The 23,780-nt window shown below is 26.9% G+C and overlaps 4 protein-coding genes across 4 annotated transcripts; 2 read left to right on the forward strand and 2 right to left on the reverse strand.

Annotated features, from left to right (window-relative positions):
• Window positions 1-1,035: 1,035 nt before the first annotated feature.
• Window positions 1,036-1,364, forward strand: OCT59_001354 (uncharacterized protein; the record flags this gene model as incomplete). The annotated part of the gene is made up of 2 exons (XM_066139506.1): window positions 1,036-1,130; window positions 1,217-1,364. The coding sequence occupies 2 exons, from the start codon at window positions 1,036-1,038 to the stop codon at window positions 1,362-1,364; spliced, it is 243 nt and encodes an 80-aa protein (XP_065988904.1).
• An 821-nt stretch (window positions 1,365-2,185) lies between these two features.
• OCT59_001355 (uncharacterized protein) lies at window positions 2,186-2,731 on the reverse strand (the record flags this gene model as incomplete). Its single annotated transcript, XM_066139507.1, has 4 exons — window positions 2,186-2,322; window positions 2,400-2,435; window positions 2,627-2,648; window positions 2,723-2,731. The coding sequence occupies 4 exons, from the start codon at window positions 2,729-2,731 to the stop codon at window positions 2,186-2,188; spliced, it is 204 nt and encodes a 67-aa protein (XP_065988905.1).
• A 7,891-nt stretch (window positions 2,732-10,622) lies between these two features.
• On the forward strand, window positions 10,623-10,895 carry OCT59_001356 (uncharacterized protein; the record flags this gene model as incomplete). The annotated part of the gene is made up of 1 exon (XM_066139508.1): window positions 10,623-10,895. One exon carries the CDS (start codon window positions 10,623-10,625, stop codon window positions 10,893-10,895), a length of 273 nt encoding a protein of 90 aa, XP_065988906.1.
• A 124-nt stretch (window positions 10,896-11,019) lies between these two features.
• OCT59_001357 (uncharacterized protein) lies at window positions 11,020-11,448 on the reverse strand (the record flags this gene model as incomplete). Its single annotated transcript, XM_025325402.2, has 1 exon — window positions 11,020-11,448. One exon carries the CDS (start codon window positions 11,446-11,448, stop codon window positions 11,020-11,022), a length of 429 nt encoding a protein of 142 aa, XP_025181340.2.
• Between the last annotated feature and the right edge of the window lie 12,332 nt (window positions 11,449-23,780).

A 23,780-nucleotide genomic window follows, 5' to 3' on the forward strand; every position in this document is an offset into this window, starting at 1 on the left:
ACTTTAATAATTTGAATAAAGTATTTAGTAATAGAATTAAAGAGGTTAATAGGAATCAAGACGAATTGACAGACAAAAGTAAAGTAAGGGAGCCAGATGATACGAAAATTTTACGTATTATCAATGCACATGGTGCCTGAAAAGATAGTGATAGCGATGTCGAATAATTATAACAATGGAGTAATTTGTTTTGTTATATAAAATAGTTACAAAATATTAGGTTTTATTTAGCATAGTTTCAAATTTGTATGATTTTATAATAGATAGATACTTTATTGATACTGTATGTATTTTTACGTCTATGTTATTAGCGATTTCAGCAATACTAATAAAAGGAAAAAAAAATTGGTTGTCATCGAAAATCTGACCACGTGATATTATAAATTCTTTGAAAAGAATACTTAGTAATTCCTTATCTTATTAATCTGAAATCCTTTATAAATTAAATATCGCCTTTGCATTTTTATGAGTAATATCTAAGAATCATTTTATTTTTTGAAAGGTCTGAAAAAATCCTAAGGCTGATTATTAATTCCGGTTTTTTTGTTTACAATGTATCACTGTCAAAAAAGTATAAATACCATGGGCAAAAAACTTAATAAATTCATTCTCTTCTCCAACAGAACAATTATTTCAACATTCAAGAAGAAAATTTTATTTTATCAATATTATATTTATCAAAGAAAAGAATTCTTTAATAGTTCATTAAAATAAAACTTAAGAATTGTCTTAGTCCTTCTAAAGAACGTAGTATTCAAATCATGAGTGGTTAGAAAACTCATCATACATTTTCATTCGCTGATTATTATGATCCAAATTATAAAGGTTTTGGCGCATTACGTGTAATCAATGAAGATATGATAATGGTTTTGGAACACATCCACGCCGTGAATTTGAAATTTTCTCATATATTATATCCGGTGAATTGCAACATAAAGATTGTGAGTATTACGTGTGATTACATGCATATTTTTTTTTTAATAAAATAAAGAATGTACACAGTATTTATTAAAAATTTTTTTATCCTTAATAGCAATGGGAAATGTAGAAATTCTTAAACGCGGTGATGTTAATTCACAACACATCTTCGAAGACGATTGGAATTCATACAGATTTTCATATGTTTGCCAGTATATTGCAACCTGAAAATAAAGTCGCACATACATCTTTAAGTGGTGAAGATAAAACTAGAAGGTTATATGTTTCATTTAACTAGTACAGGTGGTCAATTGAAAATTAATGATGGCATTATATTAAAGCCAGGTGATGGCGCTTTCATTACTGAAGTCGTTAATGGTGAAGAATTTATTTTTGAATCTGTCGGTAAAGAAGCTGTAGAATTTGTTCTTTTTGACTTAGCTTAAATGTAATCTCTCATTTAGAGGTTTTATGTAAAATGTTACAAATATAGCAAATAATTATTTATTTAGAGGATTAACTTAAGGTTATAATTTAATTTTAATTTTTTTTTATTTATTATTTCTATATGTTTATTTTAATATAATAAAATATACAATAATTATAAATGAAAAAAATGATATGGCATGGCGTGTATGGCGTGGCGTGTTAAATAAAAAAAAAAAAATATCAAATATCCTGAAATTAAATATGCACTCTAATAAAACTTAGTATCTGCTCCCATATTTAGGCAACCACCTTTGATAATTCTTCCCTGTAGGTGTATACGGTAAAGAATGAACGTAACTAGTTTCGACGAATTCATTTGCCTTTAATACTACTATTTCATTCGTTTTCGATTTCTACTGTCCTGTTGCTTTTGTTGCTCTTTAAATTTGTTCTGTCAATTTTTCCTAAACGTGATGCAAATATAATTATTGGTTCATTAATATCAATAATATGAATTGTTTCTAATTTAAAATTTTTTGTCCAATTGTCTCCATTTTTTCATATAAAAAGATTAAGTATATCTGATATACTAACCATCACGAGCGATCCCAAAAATATATCCCTATTTCTTTTCTTTAAACAATCAAGGGAATTTTAGTACCTCTTAACTTCTCTTTTGAAATACACGCCATTAAAAAATTAACAATAAAAATCAATTTATTAATAAATAATAAATAACTTAATACATAATTAGATTATCGCTCTTTTTAATCTTTTTTCATTTTAGTCTTCAGTTAATTTATATATTTTTCATTATTATATAAATTGTTCCATCCTATTACGGCGATGACAGAAAATTATTCATCGCACCGCTTAGAAAATCTTTTTTAATTATTCTAAATCTCCACGCGGTACGTGAAGACCCATTACTACTTCTTTTCCTCTTTTCAGGAAACTCATATGAAAGTATTTCATCTATGATGTAATAAGGAATGAGAAAGCAGTTTGATATTGAAAATGATATCGTAAAAGTTATAATTTCGAAATAATACCTGATCTCAAATTAGATGAATTAATTGCGTAAATTGCTTTTGATGTCCCGGTCAGATTCTTTTAAAATATCTTACATAAAATTAATAAAGTTAAATATTAATAAAACTTTAAATGACATTATCAAGTAACTTATCAGATTAGCGGGAATCAAGGAAATTTATTTGTACGGTTTGCATTGCCAAAATCACATACCTTTATCTTAATTGAAATTAATGCTTATTAATACTATCAAGTTTTTTAAATAATACCTGGTAATTTGAAAAAAAATAAATCTATTGATCCCTCTCCCTAGCTGCCACCTATCTTTTCTAGTTACCAATACCTCTTCCATTTTTTTAACAAAGTGTTATAAATTTCTTCTTGTAAAAAGAATTGATTAATTTACTATTATATCCCCAAGGGTTCTTCCATAAAATTGGACCGCCTATAACTATAATACTAGCATGATATTAAAATAAACTATTTGTTAAATGAAATATATGACGCGTGATCTGAATTGTCGCGTATATTATATTTAATAAAAATTTCTCTACTTCCATATAATCGAAATAGTTAATCCCTCTACGTTCTTCGTACTTTGACGGTACTATAATTACATAAGATTAATAAATTTTATAATTTAAAATACAAAAAGTAGTTTAATAAAAAAAAAATACCTTGAGGTAAGAATTGTGATACTATAAATATTATTAAACGTCATATACTTCTTTTATTGTCTAATTTATAATTTAACAAGATATTAATAAATAATATTAATAAATATCATTATCATAAAGACGATTAAATACTTACTTTCTTTTAATTTAGTCAGAAATTTCCTTATAAAATCAGAGATCTAAAATATACAGCAAATTGCGTCATATTCTGACGGTAAACCTCGCCCTCAAATATAGAATTAATATTTGAGGATGAGGTTTATCGCAAACAACGTAGAACGGGATTTCTTGTATATTTTAGATGATTCTATTTTAAAAATTAGGTAATTCCGATAGACTATTAATAGTAATTTCGGTTTAACTAGTTCTTTTAAATGAACGAATTTGAAAGTGGAATATTAGTAATATATTCGTGCGTATAAATTATTTATAAGAAAAGAATCATACCAGTAGCATACCTTTTGAATAATAAGAGGCATAAACCATAAATATATTCGTTTTTAATGTTAAAATATTAGCGAAAAGAGTGTTTGTAAAATGAGAAACATAATTTTTTTTTTATTTTACATTATTTTTCTTTTTTTTTTGATACGATTATTTTTTTAGTCCGGAGCGAAGTGAAAAAGAGTATATATATTTGCAAATAGTGATCATGCAACTCAAAAATTTTTTTTAAAAAAAAGAGAGAAAGACGTTATATTTCATGAAAGAAATTTCTAAAAAAAAAATTACTGATTTACACATGAAATCATTTAAGTACCGATTGGCTATTTCACAACTAGTATGATCGCTTACTGAAATAATTAATGAACTTTTAAAAATAGATCGATTCCTAATTTGACATTATTACAGGGCAAAAGACAATAAAATAGACGAAACAATGACACATAATAAGGTATCTATATGATTTTAAATCACATACATCATTCAATCATGGCTGACTTGATCGATCAAATTATTAATCTAATTTTAAATCGAATGCCAAAATTTTGTAATCGATAATTGAACAACTCGATCAATGAGTAATTATACTTGATTCGATCAAAACCTTAACTTTAAATGCATTATTAATACGCTTATCAGGTTTTGAACTCGCTTTATTTACTCCTAATTACAGCATAATACATTGATGACAATAAAGAAATTCTTACTACACACTACCATCATGCGATATTCTCAACTTCTTTAACAATATATTTATTTCAATGAACTACAATAAGTATCTAATTTAAGTAAGTATCTAATTTAAAACATTATATAAGAAATTCAACGTGTCTTAACGAATCTTAAAAGGCATCACTGAGATTATCTTAGTATCGTATGTAAGACTGAAATAGTTTGATGTTTTTACATAGCAAAATGTACTCAAAATTATTACAAATACAAAATGAAATGAAACCATTGAAAATTATGAAGTAATTCTTTTTTAATGTATTAAGATGCGTAAATATTAAATATATATAATAAATCAAGAGAGTGAAAAAAAATAACTATCTGCTATGTCAATGAAACTAACTATATAATAATTAAACTAAAACTACAGCCCCCATCATCAGGATCGTTCCTCAAGCTTCCAAAGGAAAATGAGGGAACAGCGCGTCTTTAGGTAACCATGATTATTACAATTCGTCACCTACAAAGACAAAAATTGACCTTCTTCTTTTGGTCAATAACAACAACATCATCTCCGCTAAAAAATCGTCATTGCTTTTGAAAGATCCTTGATTTGAATTCTTGCAATGTAACTTATCGTCCGATTCTTCTTGCTAACAGCAATAGCGCCTCCAGGCCTGCGTTTCTTTTGAAGATGGCTTTCCAAAGAGTACCGTAATTCGTTCTCCAGTAGAGAGCATTTGTTGAATCTATCGAACTGTGATGTTTTGACACAATTTATTGATAATTTTGAATCCAAAGATCTACTTTCTCATTGACCCAGAAAAATTCCATAAGCAAGGGAAGTATTAAAGGTTGAAAATTTCTTTGTTTTTAATAACGATCCCATTTTGATTATCTCCTTAAATTATTACATAATTAGGATAATTACGTAATTGTTAAAGAAGAGATGTACTATTTAGATTGAAGCACAGAATAAACTTCTGGATTGAAAAGAAACCATCAAACAATTAGAAAAAATACATCTAAATCCGTTTTTTAAACCGAAAAAGAAACATTTACCTTAAAATTATAGCTCAAACAAAAAAATTGAAAGATGAAAGAAAGTCATCTCAACAAAAATGTCTCATACAGATCTGTTAATATATTCTGATATGATCTATTCAGATGTCTATTGATCGTAAAAATTTCCAAGATAAATAGCAATAAATAGAATCAAATAATTGATAATTTTAATGAGTCCGTAGTGTAAGGAAGTGGAGAAACGATAAAACTGATATTTTCGTTCATCTGAATGGGGAAGTCAAGAATATTTCTTTATTTTTGGAGGGGGGATAGAAGTAACATTTCTTCTCGTAATTTTGAATCCATTTAGTTTGAACAAACCGCTCCCACAATTTACTTGCCTTGTTAACATCTATTCTAAGGAGTTTTTGTGCATCACTCTTACGAAATGTAATGATTTTTTCATAGCCGTTCTGGCAGAAGAAATTAGTATGTAATTGGCTAGCTCTTCCCTTCTCAGATCGTAATGGTTGGTTAGAAATGAATCAAAACTGTGCTTGAGAAATATAAAAGAATACGTTATTATTCTATGTTATGAAACTAAGTACGCTTCAAAGAAAAAGAGATTGAAGTTTTTCTTTTAACCCGTTAAAAAAATAAAATTACCTGAAACTTTCAAATATATCCTTCCCAATATCACGATATCTATTAGCAATTTCCTTTTTCAATACCATTAGGAATGATTTACAATATTTTTTCTTGAAAATTTCACAAATTCTTTATTCGATAGTTGGTTTTTCATTTAAATTTTTTTTTCACTATGCTAGTAGATTGTGAACTGACGTGACACAAATTTCTAAGCCACGCAGATCACAATTTTTTATTATATTGCGCTTTCAGATCATCATCTTTAGAAATGATGATGTAAAACGTTTTTTTTTTTAAGAGACAATGAAATAAAATTTTAAGGTAGCATATTGTACTATATATTTATGTGCTATTATACAAAGTTTTTTATTATAATATACTAATGATCAAAATTTTGTTTTTAAAAATAAAGTAGCGATCCGTTACCCGTTTACCCGGATTATGGGGGTAAAAATGGTTGATACAGGTATTGGTAAATAATATGATAGTTTGATAGGTTTCATTAGGTTCGTTATAAGGGGATCGATCATTTATATGTTGGCAATAATTAGCCATCGGATGATAACATGTGTCCAAGCTAACTGAATACCATTACAATAGTTTGATATCTGCAAATTTCCTTGTGGATCTTTAGACAATGCGATAACTTTTATATGATATAAAGTTGTTCCAATAATAAATATACAATAAAACAAAAGAAAAATAATAAATTGAGAAATAAAGATAAATTACTTCTACGACTAATGGAAAGTTAAACAAAAAAAGATAAAAAAATCGATTGCCGAAAAGTTTCAAACATTCTACCTCTATGCAAACAATCGATAAAGTTGATGAATTAGAGATTCTATTATGGTAGATTGCGCCTCTATGTAATAATGGAATTAATCCATCGTCAAATTGATTTGATATTTCAGATAGGTATTAAGTAAAGTAGTACTGTACGGTAATACAAATTCGGACGGACGTTAATCCTTTTTGTTCGTACGTACGTACGTTTCTAACGGATAAATTATTTTATACTAGTACGTACGAATGCTTTAAAAATTTTCGTACGACTTTGAATTTTCGTACATGTTTTTTAATAAAATACTCTATTCTTTAATAATATTCAGCTCTATATAATAAAATTGACTCATAAAGTCATAATAATTATATAAACCTGTTCAAATTCAGGATTTACCAATTCAATTGGAAAGTCTTCAACATCGGATATATTATCAATATTCATATTTACATTTATTTTTCTTCTTCGAAGCAGTAAAGATTAAAAAGAGGTATTTATGACAAATATAAAATAAACAAAACGTTGAATCATTACATTACAAATATATAATTGTAACATTTTCATTCTCGAAAGTTGTATCACATGATGCTACGATGTAAGATTATTAGTACGGAAAATCAAAATTTATTTTTAATAGTCCGTCTGAGTACGGAAAAATTTAAAAATTTTTTCGAACGCCTGTCCAAATTTGTAGTACCGAACAGTACTATTTTACTATATATTCGTTCGGGATCACAAATTGCAACAAGTCTAAGCCAGAAGGCTTTGATGATCTAAGTAATTGAACTTAATGGATGAATTCATGATTTAATATTATCAAATGTCAATGGGAATAAGCCTTATATAAGCCTTACTGTGGCTGTCAGTCCAAATCAGAAATTTATGCAATAAATTCAAATTGGAAAATTTGTAGTTACCTTCACAGCCTACCAAGATGAATATTTCCCCAAAAAATAAATTAAAGAGCATAAACAAAATTGCATGTAATATTTCTTATCAAATCAAGTGATATTTGTGAACAAATATTATTTTATTAGTTTATAAACAACTATATGCTATCCTTAAAAATACAACTATAAGGCAGTAATAAGTTTATTTGCAATATTCAAAAAAAGAACTTACCCTTACCTCTCAAGTAAAGAACATACAATTTGATTCAAATGTTTTACAATATTTAAAATACAACTTTTTACATTTTAAATTGTTATTCACATTATGAATAGAAAATCAATGTTGGAATTAAAAGCACTTGTATACTTATGTTTTTACCTTCTTTATTTCAAGTTTTATTGGCCTTTTATCCTAAACATTTTGAATGAATAATCCTAAAAAAAAAGCTTTATTAGCATGGATTGTAAAAAGTTGGACTACTGAAGATTTGATTTAATTTCTAGAAAAACAAAATTTGTCTATCAATGATGATGGCATTAAAATATAAGAGTTAAGATTTCAGGTGTAAGTTTTTTATATTTCGAAAACTGACTTAATTGATTGTGGATTACATCAAGGCCTTTTAAAGATCAAAATCTTAGAAATTCCTTAAAAATAATATTCTCTTTCCTCACAACCAGCAGTCTTTCTGCAGATTTTTATTTGTCAAACTTCCTCTCCTTCTTCCAAAGATGCCGAAAAAAAATGATCACAAGATTTTCTCAAAGCACTTTATATTTTAAGAGACAACCCTATTGTATTTGCTGAAACCATGGTTATAAATCTGCTTTAGCAATAAGCCATTTCTGAATAATTACAGGAAGAAATTTGTATTTTGTGCATACCAGTTGAACAAAAATACCATCATATATCTATAATGTAATATATATAGTTCATGGATTAATTAAAATAAGTCAAAATATTTGACTGAAATCTAAATAGTAACACATCAATTTGGTGTTCATAAAGAAAAATGTACATAGACAACTAATTTCTTTTATATACAGAAAAAAAGAAAGAAAATATAAGAGAATATTACAAAAATTCTAAAAATTCTAAAAAAATTTCAATACATTAAAGTTGCAAAATCACTAATTACACCATTTGCAAAATAAAGTCTAATGAATAAATATTCTTCAAAAAAGAAGCAGAACCCAAAAAAAAATAAAGTATTGGAATTGTTATTAGAAAAAAAAGGTTCAACATTAAAAAATATTATTTTACAACCAACACTCAAATGTGTTTCACCTATATTTATTCAGTCTTAAGAGAATATATTCGAAATTACAAACGTGGTGCAAGTATTTTATTTATTACATGATATTGTATTACATTTCCATGTCAACTTATTTGTATATGGTCCAGGCCATTAAGTATAATAATTTAGTAAATAATATAGTTATTAGGACTCTAAAGAAAGATTGTAAGATTGTAACATAAATGAAATAAAGTTATTTTAATTAAACTGTATCATTATTATATTACGTTTATTTAACTTTGTAATGTACTGTACGATCAGCTAGACTGTACTGTGCGATTGAATTTAAAAAAGTTCAAAGTTCATACAGTATAGTACAGTACAGCTTAAAATGATCACGTAATTTAAATTTTTAACTTAAAAATTTTTTCACACTATAATTAAATATATTAAATAATACCACGCCGGTTTAAAAGACTCGAAGATAATTATATCCTCAGCAATCGCCGTCGTTTAATCCACCCAATTAGCCAGGATGAAAATCGTAAAGATTTCACAAATAAAGCGCCGAAAATAATACCAAACAAGATTTCTAAATCTTTAGCAGTGGCCTGCCCATTGGAATAATACTATCAAAAACATCATTATGGGTAAAACCTTATCCCAAGACTCAATTGATTCACCTTCTATTGCTTACTTGGAACATTATGTGAAAGTTAATATACCTCAACCCACATGGGACACGTCTCATAGACAAAACTTAATATTGGTGCACTGTACAGTATGCGTCCTTAACTCATTCTACCCACCCGATTTTCGACCCAATTGTGTTATAGCAATTCCGACAAAACGGACCTGTATTTTTAAAGTCTACAAATCTAATAATGCGTTCGAATACAAAAAATATAAGACTCATTTTAAGAAAAATCATTATTTTGTAGCTTGTAAATCTTGGTTAGTCTGAAACATTTGACTTACCAACAATTTTTACAATTTAACAAGATTTCTCCACCACTACCAATGGTCACTATGTCACCGACACTTTACGCACGATTCAACAAATTACGAAATCCCTTCATTGTAAATCACACATTAAAGAATAATTATGTAATTTGGCTTCTGATCTTACAACGGCCAATGACCTGACTTATAACACGGATGGATCAGTTAAACAAATTAGACACGACACCTGTACAAATGGCTATGGATGGATTCAATGTCACCTTTCAAGCGCTAGAAACTAAAAGAATTCAACTCTTTTTCCCTTCTTTCACCAAAAGTGAAGCTATGGAAATTCTTATGGTTCTCATTGTTACTCCTTATAACAGTTGTTGCAGTATCTATACTGACTCAAACAATTGTATTAACACTTTACAGTCACTCTTGCATACACCAACTAGTCCGTGTAGACAACCCAAACAAAAAACGTGGGCCGTTAAAATCCGAAACCTTCATGTGAAGATGATCAAAGTGAAAGCATATACCAATGATAAATTTAATGAATACGCCGGCCAATTGACCAAGGCTGGCGCTAATATCAAAGATCCTATTGTTATTAACTACAAATTTTTTTCCGACTCTTCTTTAGGCTTGATCAAATGGCGTGACTTATACGCCGTTGACCAAATTTTAGAAGTTGGAGTAATAACGCCATACGAGCAAAAAATCTTTGATTCACTAGTCAACAACAAATCGTTAAACCCATTGAACAACATATCCTCGATGGTCGTATAGACTGGACTTTCACTAAACAATGGATGAATTTTAATCCTACTAATCAAGTGTAGAGAGTTCGATGAATATGCAGCAACTAATTCGCATATTGGTTTATGCTTAAACCAGAACGAAATTATTATGATAATGGACAAACGCTAGTGGCATCACTGGCATGACATTCGATCTTAAAACTCGAATAGACACTTCACCGTTATTCAACTTATCTCAAGACAATTTGATGAACTCACCTTTCTTCCTGTTAATCCGCCAGTTAATTCCGACGGAATTATCCTCGTTACTTTATAATTATATAGGACGCAAGCGCGCGCGAGATCATGCGTTCTTAGAAATTATTACTCCGCTGATGAAAGAGATCAATGATACTATCTGGCGAGATCATGCCAAGGCTACGAGAGAATGGGAATTATCATCAATGCTTCGGTAAAAACAATAAACGCCGCCGCAGTCTCGAGTCACGTGAAGATAGTCACGTGAAGAACCGTAAGGTCTCACCTCGCGATGTTTCGACGAGTCATACTACCAGCATCGTCCCACCATGAAGTCCAACGCTAACTACACCAATTAAATGGTAAATTGTAATTTATTTCAGTTCCATATCCATTATAGTAACATTTAGCAAGATAGACTTGCGCAATTGGAAAATTTTCATTTGCCGCCTTTAAAAATAATTTAAAATCTTTAAAATTAAAATCATTCTCTATAACAATATTAAAATAATATATTGTATCTTTATCTTGATTTTTTGATAACCACTTTATAATTTTATCCGTGGTTTGACTTAATTGTAATAAATGTTGATTAATAAGTTGTTTGATATTTCCAAAAGTAAAATCTTTATCATGTTTATTAATTAAGTGTGCAATAAACTCATCGATAATTATATTATTGATCTTATTAGATACTAAATCAAATATATCTGTTGATAATTCTGTTAATTCACTTTTGGATTCATTAACAATTATTAAATTAAGGTTCATATTTTGCTGTATTTTTTCATTAGTTGAAAAATTTAATCCTTTTAAAATAGAAACAATATTTTGTATATTTGGACGTTCACTTGGTTCAAATTTCCAACATTCTATTCCACATAAATGATGAACACCACTGTCTGTCACCACAATTATTACATTCCACGGCACTGGTTTGTTGGGGACATTTCAATGGTAATTGATTTGTTCTAAATATTAGTTAGTATTATTGTTTAGTTAATATCGTATTATTATTTTTAATACAATATCGATAATATATATCTAGATACCTTAGCGTTGATAAAAAAAATCAATCTGCTCATATAACATGAAAATTTGATGGAAATTTTTATATATATATTTTTTTTACTGGTTGATGATATAAATTTATTTATAGAAATAAGGAAATTACATACATGTCTTTAGTTTGATTCTAAGTTACAGCTAAAAGTTACTATAATATAATAACATATTGTTTTCACTTACTTTTCTATATTTGTTGAATTTTCAAGAGAATAATAAGCATATATTATTTTGTAAAAGTTCCATGATCCCATCTTTTCAAAAGATATTCCTTATATGAAATTCTATTTGTATAAATATTTCTCATTTTTTTCAATTGGTAAAACATTAAATTATATTTATCATTAAATAATCCATCACATCCTTCAGATTTTATCATACAATTTTTGTATCTTAAATTATCAAAATTATATAATAATGATGATAATGATGATAATTTAACTATAACATTTAATTCAAAATTTTTAATATAAGGAAATTGTTGCCTTTCACTTGTATTGTTTCTTTGATTATATTCCATTAAGATTAGGTGATGATGATGGCTTATTGTCAGAATGATGATAACCTGTATTATTATCATAACAATTTTATTTAAATTTAACCATGTATGTGAATGATAAATTTCATATGAGGAATAATCAAATTTATACTGTAAATAATTGAAGCTGAAAGATCAGAATTTCCCGGAATTAACACCGTAGTATCTCTTAACATGTCCTAAATATTTTAATATATTTCTAAAAATATAATATTTTTTATTAAATAAATTTTTATTAATTCCTTGAATGTCTTTTTTTTACTTATCGATCATCAGAATAATGATTTGCAATGAATCAAATTCTCATAATATAACGCTCCCTAATCCCAAAAATCAACATATTTTTTTATTAAAAATTCCATTTTCATAATAAGCATCGCTCATTACATCGTACGATATTCTATTCATGAACATATTCTCTTTCTTATATCAAAAAAATTTTTCCAGATACACATTTATATATACAAGTAATTCATTTTATTCATTGAAACAATATCCATTTTTGTTATAACTGAATGTTATAAAATTTCAATTAATAATTTGTTAGTAAAAGAAACCAAAAAAAAAATTTGAATTACATGAATGAATAATAAAAAAAAGGGTACAGTACATCATCTCATTAAAAAAGTGCATAAAACAAATATCACGATTTTAAATTTGTACTCAGAACTTTTTTTTCTTATTCAAAAGGGCTTAAAATTAATTTATTATTAAAGTATTATAATATGATTTTACGGCACCCCAGCAGCGGCCCAGCCAAATGATTGATATACATAGTTTCTAAGTACACGGGCGTGCACTACTTCCTAGCTTATAAACCCATGGATCAGATTAGCCCACGAGATCTGATTAATAATACTTCTAATTCTGGCCAATTTCATAGTAGCCAAATCTTGGAATAATTCTGGCCAAATTTTTGTTACAGGATAGTCCATATGAACAATATTTAATTCTCAAATATTATTTCTGTAATCCAGCAACAATTTTAGAATACTGTTGATATAATTATGGATTCAGAAAGTTATACTTTAGATCAGATGTGTACTATTGTATCGGGCAAATATAAAAAGCGAAAACTTAGAGAAAATAGGTGAAAAAAACGGACGGACTTTTTTAGGCCAAATTCGAAGATAATTATTCTGTTTAATTTTCTGGCCAAATTTTTGGCGGAGAAAAACTATATATTAAATGTCCTTTTTTTAACTTATACCAAATTAAAAGTCTTACTTTCTGGCATAATTCTGCTGAAATTTTGGCAAAAATAGACATTTAAAAAATGAACTGATAATTCATCTTTATATTTATATTTCTATAATACTAACTGAATTTTTGACTAAAATTTAGTTATAATACTCCATTTGAAATATTATTGTATAAATACTTAATTTATAGACGCCTTTTCGCATTTCCGATAATTAATATAACAAATAATCATATAATAAATACTACATTTATATAAATTTAATTAATCTAGAATTATTCCAGAATTTGACCAGAATTGAAACTTATCATTTACTAGCCGAATAATTGATAAAGTTTACTTCTTACTAAGTGGACATGAAAATCTTAGCTTATAAACTACTCATGGGCCATCTTTAGCCCACAAGATTTGATCGGTTTACTTTTTCATCAATTTCATTTTTATAATGGACATTTCAAGGTAAAATTTTATTAATAATATAACTTATTATTGTAATGCATTGTGATAATAAATATTAATGTAATTTTTTAATAGTCAAACTTTCAAAGAATATGAAAACAACCAGCCTGAAGAATAAGAAAGTAATAAGTAATACTACTTTTTTAAAAAAAATTATATAATTACTAAACAGTTAACCATATATTGATAATTATTTTAACTAGGTTTACACAGGAAAAATATGAAATATTATTGCTTACAGTATATATATATATATATATCAAAAACATGATGCAGAAATTCGTCTATTATTAGCTAATGAATGCCAACCTGAAATAGCATTTGTAAAGTTTTCTATAATAAAATTTTTGAATTATATTTTTATTAATTATATATTAAGTTATTAATTTATAGAGTATTTTTAAAGATAATCGAGAGCCTGTACCAAAATAATCTCGTAATATCATGGTATACATTTAAATCTGAATTGTTTAGAAAAAATAGTAAATATTATATACAGTAGAAATAAATAAAATTTATTTATTAATTCTTAATTACATGTATTATAATTTTTAACTTAGAAATTAAAGCTACTACTCCAAGAGCTCAAAAGAAATGCGCTGAAGAATATACATTACTTAATGAAACAGAAAGAAACCAAACAGCTGAAGAATTATCAAAAAATCAAATTGGCAAAGAACCAAGCTGAATAGAAAATATAAATCTCAGAAAAGCTGAATTAAATAATCAAATTTGTTTTTTAGAAAATTGGCGTTGTATTTTATTTTTTTATTTTTTTAAATAGATTATTAATAAATTACAACTTTTAGTAACATACATTACAAATTACTAAATTACTTGCAATGTGGAATTTTTGACAATCATAGTTCCATTAGATAAATAATTAAACAACTCTTATTTTGAAACTCCTGTCAGGAAAGAAGTCAATAAGGATTGTATAAAATAGATGAAATTAAGGATAGTTTCATCATTTTTCCTGTCTAAAAAAGCAGGTATAACAATATTTTATTATTTATTATTTCATAAAGTGTATAATTAACCATTTTATGAATTGGCCAAAAGTAAAATTATTAAGCAAGCTGAGGGAATGACAGCTCAAGTAAATTCACAAGAATTGGAGGATGCAACAAAAAAAACCACTTCTATAAATCAGTCCTGGTCAGCTGATCTCCTGGTTTGAAATAAGAAAAGAAGGGCTTATTGTTAGTATGGGCTGTGTGTTTATTACACAAGTTTTTATAAAATTCAAAAAAAAAGTTTTAACAAATTAATTTTAAACAAGTATGTGAGAAAATGTGAAAAGATTAGCCATCTCTGATGCTTGTGTGGCTTTTAATGTGACTTTGCCAAGACTTTTTTTATTATGGCACAGCCCTCTGTAATAATAGTAGTCAAAGTATTTTACATATAAATACAACTTGTCTAGCTATCTCACAATTTATTTCCCTTTACCATGTTCTTTCCTTCTGCATGACACAGTTATTGACAAAACACCTATGATTGCTAAATTCATTGAGTGTAATCCATTATCATTTGGCTAAGATGATTTGAAACCCATAAAACCATAATTCTGACAAGAAATAATTAAAAAGCTTAGAAATAATTTTATATAAATAATGGATGATTAATAATTTACTATCTTCAATCAAAATAGATACTAGGCTAACTATTACCACAGAGACAAATGACAAGATACTATTAACTGAACTTGATGACATTCTTTGCAAAGTATCCAACAATCAATTTGCTAAATTAAAAAAAAAAGAAAACATATTTTTAATAACATATCATCAGAATGGGCCAAATAACATAAACCTTTATCTTATATATCAGACAAAATATATGAAGGTCTGGCACAAAATGAATAGATAACGGCATTTTGTACAGACGTGTCAGGCATTGATTGTCTATGTTTGAGAAATTATAATCAAGTTTATAAGTGTAATAATTAAGTCAGCCATCATGCCAGTCTCACAATTATTTTCTCACAATTATTCCTAATACTTAAATAAATTGCGAAATAGAAGAACTAGGAAACGATTATGCTGATGATATATTTGAGATCATGAAGGGGAGGTGTTGTGTATCAATTTCAAAAAAATCAATAATGTCTTAATATGGCAAGCTATCAAAATGAATATAATGATTCAGCTGATATATTAGCTAGAGAAGGATGTTTTATAGATTCCCTATTAAAAATCATTGAAGTTCAAAAGTATTACGAGTTAAAGATTGTTAATTCTGGATTATAATTTCAGAGCTTTTGCTGTTACAATCTTCAATAAATTGTTAGTCCTTTTGGATTAAAATTGTATTATATCATTTAACAATATATATATATATATCAACAGGAATATCAGAAAAGTATTAAAAAAGATTATTAATTTTTGACAACTAGAAAATCACCTTTTGCATAAAGTGGTTGATACTATTAAACTATTTTCACTCAACAACATTGACAGGTGGAGTTGATTGAAAGCCATTATTGATTGGAAAACTACTCAAGCATGGATGGAATATTAGTGACCCTTTACAGCAAAGCAATTAAATGTTGTAAAAGTTTCTCAAATAAGAGATACTTTTATATCAGTCATTACCTATCATTATGGTACACTTTATTAATGGAGCTGAAAGCTGCTTTTCGGGAGTCGAATTCCTTAGTTGTAGTACTAAAATTAGTGATATTATTTTATCTAACTTAGTAAAAACATGTAAATCAATTAAGGAATTAGAAAAATCCAATCACTGTTATTTTGCATGGAGCACTGCAAGTTGTTATTTTAAGAGAAAAATAATTATTTTAACAATATATTTTATGACTTCACTACTTTATAACAATATTGCAGCAATAATTTAAAGAAAGAAATAGTTAGATTCTATATAAAAGTCTAATGGCATACAGTAAACGTGGATTAAATTATCATAATCATTATTAATGTTATATTGAAAAAAAGAAATCAAATATATTTGATTCAAATCTCTACATTAACAAATATTCATATTACTTTGATACAATGATTAATAGTTTATTATCTTCAATCAAAATAGATAGGCTAACTATTACCACAGAGACAAATGACAAGATACTATTAACTGATTGATGACATTCTTTGCAAAGCAACCAACAATCAATTTGCTAAATTAAAAAAGAAAGAAAACATGATTTTAATAACATATCATCAGAATGGGTCAAAGTATATGAACCTTGTATGTCAGACAAAATATATGAAGGCTCTGGCACAAAATGAATAGATAATGACATTTTGTACAGACATGTCAGGCATTGATTGTCTATGCTTAAGAAATTCTAATCAAGTTTATAAGTGTAATAATTAAGTCAGCCATCATGCCATTAGAATTGAGTCTCACAATTATTCTCTCACAATTATTCCTAATACTTAAATAAACCTACAGAATGGCAATACTATCAGTTGAGATTTTTATCAACTGGAGTCTTAGAATGATTAAATATAGTTCCTAATCCAACAAATGATATGTACATTGATTTGAGAACTTTATATTACAGAGGATTTCTTATGAAACATATTCATAATGCAATGGATTTTTATCTTTTAGATGATAATGGTAATTATATGCAATCATGTGGATAAAACATACTCTTCAGAATCATGGTTTAGAAAAATCTCATAACTGCAAGTCTCAGCTCCATCTGTTTGTCACATCAGGTAGTATTACAAGATCTAAATTTGGCCAGATTGAAAAAAAAATCCACACATATACCAACATATATGATCAATAATATAATAGAGCATCCAGAGAAAATAATTCAGAATATTGTGAAGATATTGACTTAGTAGGCATATCAGAGGGTACGATCACCTATCCTTAGGTTATATTATAAATATACTCTATTAGAATACAAATTGTATTAGCAAAATTAATTACAATTTAATTATCTAATTATGGTCAATAATACTCTAATATATGTAACAGTTATTTTGTGGATATTACAGCACAAATTGGCAGTTTTGCCTTTTTTAATATACTTATATTGATATGCTTTTTACTCATCTTTTTAAATAAACAGCAGAGGAAAAAATTACAATTCTCTGAAAAGAAATTAAGAACAATATCACATTTGCTAATAACATTGGATGATGGGTTTATCTACACAATATATATATATATCAACAGGAATATCAGAAAAGTGTTAAAAAGATTATTGATTTTTGACAACTAGAAATAATTACCCTTTGTACAAAGTTATACTACTAAACTATTTTTACTTAACAACATCATTGATTGGAAAACTACTCAAGCATGGATGAAATATAATCCCTTTCTCATTCTACTAGTTTCAAATACAGCAAATTAGTTAGTTGGCATATTAAATCATCAATGTTCAATTTACCTATACTTGACTATTTCAATACATTTTACCCTGATTTACTCCAAGATTTCAACAAATGTTTCAAGAATTTGAAACCAACAAACATTTTTAGCCCTGTAAAGAATCTCTTAATCATTTAATTCCAGTTTTCAAAAAAAAAACATCAAGAAATTTTTAGAATTCTTATTATGACCAACTCTGAACAATTAGTGATCCTTTACAGCAAAGCAATCAAGTGTTGTAAAATTTTCTCAATAAGAGATACTTTTATATTGGTTATGCCTATCATTATGGTATACTTTATTAATGGAGCTGAAAGCTGCTTTTCAGGAGTTGAATTCCTTAGTTGTAGTACTAAAATTAGTGATAATATTTTATCTAACTTAGTAAAAACATGTAAATCAATTAAGGAATTAGAGCTTAGTCTCAAAATCCAATCACTGCTATTTTGCATGGAGCACTGCAAGTTGTTATTTTAAGAGAAAAATAATTATTTTAACAATATATTTTATGACTTCACTACTTTATAACAATATTGCAGCAATTATTTAAAGAAATGATAGTTAATTCACTACTTTATAGCAATATTGCAGCAATAATTTAAAGAAATAGATTTTATACAAGATATATAAAAGTCTAATGGCATACAGTAATAAACATGGATTAAATCAATATTATATTGAAAAAAAGAAATCAAATATATTTGATTTAAATCTCTACATTAACAAATATTCATATTACTTTGATACAATTATTAATGGTTTATTATCTTCAATCAAAATAGATAGGCTAACTATTATCACATAGACAAATGACAAGATACTATTAACTGATTGATAACATTCTTTGCAAAGCAACCAACAATCAATTTGCTAAATTAAAAAAGAAAGGAAAACATAATTTTAATAACATTTCATTAGAATGGGCCAAAATATATGAACCTTGTATATCAGACAAATGTATGAAGGTTTTGGCACAAAATGAATAGATAATAATGGCATTTTGTACAGTCATGTCAGGCATTAATTGTCTATGCTTAAGAAATTCTAATCAAGTTTATAAGTGTAATAATTAAGTTAGCTGTCATGCCATCAAAATGGAGTTTCACAATTATTCTCTCACAATTATTCCCAATACTTAAATAAACCTACAGAATGGATCCCCAAATCTGTAAGAGATAGACCTTCTGGTCCTAAAGCAGACCAAACAAAAATGTTTCAAACTTTACAAGATTATATTAATTCAAACAAAGCAAGCGATGAAAAAAGAAAGGAAAATTTTTAGATTTTGAAATATATAAGTATGTCGTAAAGTCTGATGAAAGAAAGTCTTTAATTGAAGATCTAATAGGTTCATTTGGATTGAGTAACTTGATATGCATAATTGCTAATACTATCAGTTGAAATTTTTATCAACTGGAGACTTAGAATGATTAATATAGTTTTTAATCCAACAAATAATATTGGACATTGATTTGAGAGATTTATATTACAGAGGATTTATTATGAAACATATATCTTTTAGATGACAATGGTAATTATGTGGATAAACTGTCCAACGTAATACTAACATCGGATGGATTGGTTTATCTAGATAAAATATCAAGCTTAATGATATTGAAATCAATAGATGTTACCACAAAACCTTACATTATACTTCATACTTTAGCCTATAATGATTATTTAGCATGATCACATTTACCTTTATTATAATATTATCCATATATCCCGAAATAGAAGAATTAAGAAACAATTATGCTGACAATATATTTGAGATCGGGTGTTGTGTGATCAATTTCAAAAAATCAACGTCTTAATATGACAAGCTATCAAATATGTCAAAACAACTTTAAAAATTGGATATTAAATTAATTAAAGCTAAAATACTCTGGAAATGAATATAATGATCCAGCTGATATATTAGCTAGAGAAGGATGTTTTCTAGATTCCCTATTAGAAATCTTTTTAGTTCAAAATTATAATGAACTAAAAATAGATAATCATGAGTTTATAATTGCTGTTAAATAATTCAAACAATCTTCAATAAGTTGTTAAGCCTTTTGGATTAAAATTGTACTATATCATTTAACAATAAATTCACAATATATATACAGGAATAGAAAAGTGTTAAAAAAGATTATTAATTTTTGACAAGAAGAAATCACCTTTTGTATAAAGTGCTTGATACTATTAAACTATTTTTACTTAACAACATTATTGATTGGAAAATTACTCAAGCATGGATGCAATATAATCCCTTTCTCATTCCACTAGTTTCAAATACAGCAAAATAGTTGGTTGGCATATTAAATCATTTACCTACACTTGACTATTTCAATACATTTTATCCTGATTTACTCCAGATTTCAACAAATGTTTTTTTGTTAACAAGAATTTGAAACCAACAAATATTCTTAGCCTGTAAAGAATCCCTTAATCATTTAATTCCAGTTTTCAAAAACACCATCAAGAAATTTTTAGAATCCTTATTATGGCCAATTTTAAACAATTAGTGACCCTTTACAGCAAAGCAATCAAATGTTGTAAAATTTTCTCAAATAAGAGAGACTTTTATATCAACCATGCCTATAATTATAATATCACAAAATCCAATCACTGCTATTTTGTATGGAGCACTGGAGCTAGACTTCTAATAATACTGTTAATCTTGCCTCACTCTAGACCTATGCTGTATCTTAAATCTAATTTCTCAAGAATTCATACGTACATTTAAAGCAGTAGGAATCACTAAGAAAGCTACAATAAAGCTTTTATTTACATTTTCCATGATTTACATCAGCAGGATATTTACTCTACACTTTAATCTTATACAGTTTTCCTTATGAAAATAGTTAAAAGGCATTATGAAATCCTCATTTAAGAATTACAACAATAGAAAGCATAAAAGAAATTCTGATTATGAACAATTCCATATAGTGGAATATTATAAAGACCCCTGCCATATTCGCCTATATTATGAACATGGCTTTATAAATTGTCCAAGTATAATTTTTACAGTACAAGAACTTCAGAATATTTGTATAAAGTGTTGGGGACCAATCCATGGAACATCAGGAAATTGTACTAATGATCGGGTCACACCTCTGTTTAAAGAAGGTTATATACAACCAACATAAGGTTGCTTGCCAAAACCTCTCCAAAATCCTGCGATAAATTTCGGCAAGATTTTACTATATGTTTACTATAGTTTCGGCAGGGTTTCGGCAGTTTCGGCAAATGGGGTTTTGGCATTTCGGCAAAGTTTCGGCAGGATTTTTAATATGATTTAATATAGTTTCGGCATTTTCCGTATAGGTTTCGGCAGTTATTAAGAAGGTTTCGGCAAGCAACCTTAAACCAACACAATTAATTCAAAATTTTTTTTTTAGGTAAGATTTTTAGATTTATACTTTTTGATTTTAATAATATATTAATATATTTTTTATTAATAAATAATAATTAAATTGCCGATATTTTTTGGTCATTAAAGGTAATTAATGATTATATATATATCTTTCAATTTATTTTATTATTAATATTTTTATTAACTTTTCTTTTTATTTAAATTAAAGGTCGTAATGAAAATTTTTTTTTTTAACATACATGGTTAAAGATTTTATAATTTTTTTGTTTTTTTCATATAACTGAAGTTTTACCTAGTAGGTTTGCTAGGTAGCATAACTAGGTAAAACTTTAGAATTTTTGAAGTTTTATTTTTTTGTTTTTTTTTCATGTAACTGAAGTTTTACCTAGTAGGTTAAGCTAGGTAGCATAACTAGGTAAAACTTTAGAATTTTTGAAGTTTTATTTTTTGGTTTTTTTTCATATAACTGAAGTTTTACCTAGTAGGTTGGTTAGCTAGGTAGCATAACTAGGTAAAACTTTAGAATTTTTGAAAAGTTTTAAGGTTGCCGGGTGGCATGATAAACTTTTCTTCTAATAAATAATAAAAAAAATTAAATAAATTTTTCATAAAAATTTTTAATAATTGCAATCTTAATTTATTAATGTGGATTTTTATCAAATATCTTAGTAATACTTAAATATGCAATCATGTATATATTATAGGTATAATTAAAGTACTATGATTTCATATAAAATGGACTTAGTGTCTTAATTTACGTTAAATAATCAACCAGAAAACATTGATAAAAGTTTTTTGCATACCAATGAAATACTGTAGTTCGGTAAATTTACTACCATACCTGTAAATTCCATATTTATATTAAAGAAAAAAGAAAATAAATGATAGCAAAATATTTGCGAGATTAATAGATCTAAATCACGATTGTTAAAGAAAAATTCGCAAGAATTTTTCTTGATACTGCTTAATTTTTGTGATACCGCTTAATTTTTAAAGTTTAAATGTGATACCGCTTATTTTAATTTCGATTAATAAATTACACGTTATTAAGAAAAATTCGCAAGAATTTTTCTTAATGCTGCTTAATTTTTAAAGTTTAAAAATGTGATACTGCTTATTTTAATTTCGATTAATAAATTAAAGTCACGTTCTTAAGAAAAATTCGCAAGAATTTTTCTTAATACTGCTTAATTTTTGTGATACCATGCTTAATTCCCCGATTAATAAAATTGAAATCACGTTTTTAAGAAAAATTTGCGAGAATTTTCCTTGATACTGCTTAATTCTAATTCAGCTAATTTAGTATTAAGGTTTTAATTTAAAAATTACGCAGTATCTAATTAAATCGTTCAGATACACTAAATTTTTTTTTTTTTTGCGAACAAAAAAAAAAAATTTCAAATTCAAAAAAAAAACGAGTTTTTTTTAGTATGTTTTAGTCGTTATCAAGAAAAATTCGCGAGAATTTTCCTTGATACTGCTTAATTCTAATTCAGCTAATTTAGTATTAAGGTTCTATCAAAGAATTTCTCACGAATTTTTCTTGATGATCGTGATTTTTAATTTATAAATCAGACTTTTGAACTTTAAAATTAAGCAAGTATGAAGGAAATTTCTTGCGAATTTTTGTTATAAATCAGACTTCTGATGGATTTTTTATATGATCACGTGAAATTATATATTTATACAGTTTACAGTAGGGATCGGCATCGCGCATGAATAGAAACCGTGCCCGACCTGCTAGATCATATGGAGATGATGTAATTTTTATTTGTGAAACTAAGGATATTGTTTGTTGTTTGAATCGTTACCAATTACATTTAAAGATAACTCTATACTTATAAAAGATGATCGTGAAATCATATGAAATAAAATTTGTATATAAGGGGAATTTTCTTGATATTCTCACGGATAGTGGGATCACTGCATCCAAGTTTGATTCAAGTTTTAATAAGAGGAAAAAAAAAATTTTTCCTCTGCCATTTAATTAAAAAGATGAGTAAAAAAGACTATCAATATGAGTATATTAAAAGGCAAAACCGTCAGTTTGCGCTGTGATATTCACAAAATAAATATTACATATATGAGAGTATTATTGACCATAATTAGATAATTAAATTGGTAAT

Source organism: Rhizophagus irregularis, chromosome 1 (genome assembly GCF_026210795.1).
Source record: "Rhizophagus irregularis chromosome 1, complete sequence".
Taxonomy (NCBI): Eukaryota; Fungi; Glomeromycota; class Glomeromycetes; order Glomerales; family Glomeraceae; genus Rhizophagus; species Rhizophagus irregularis.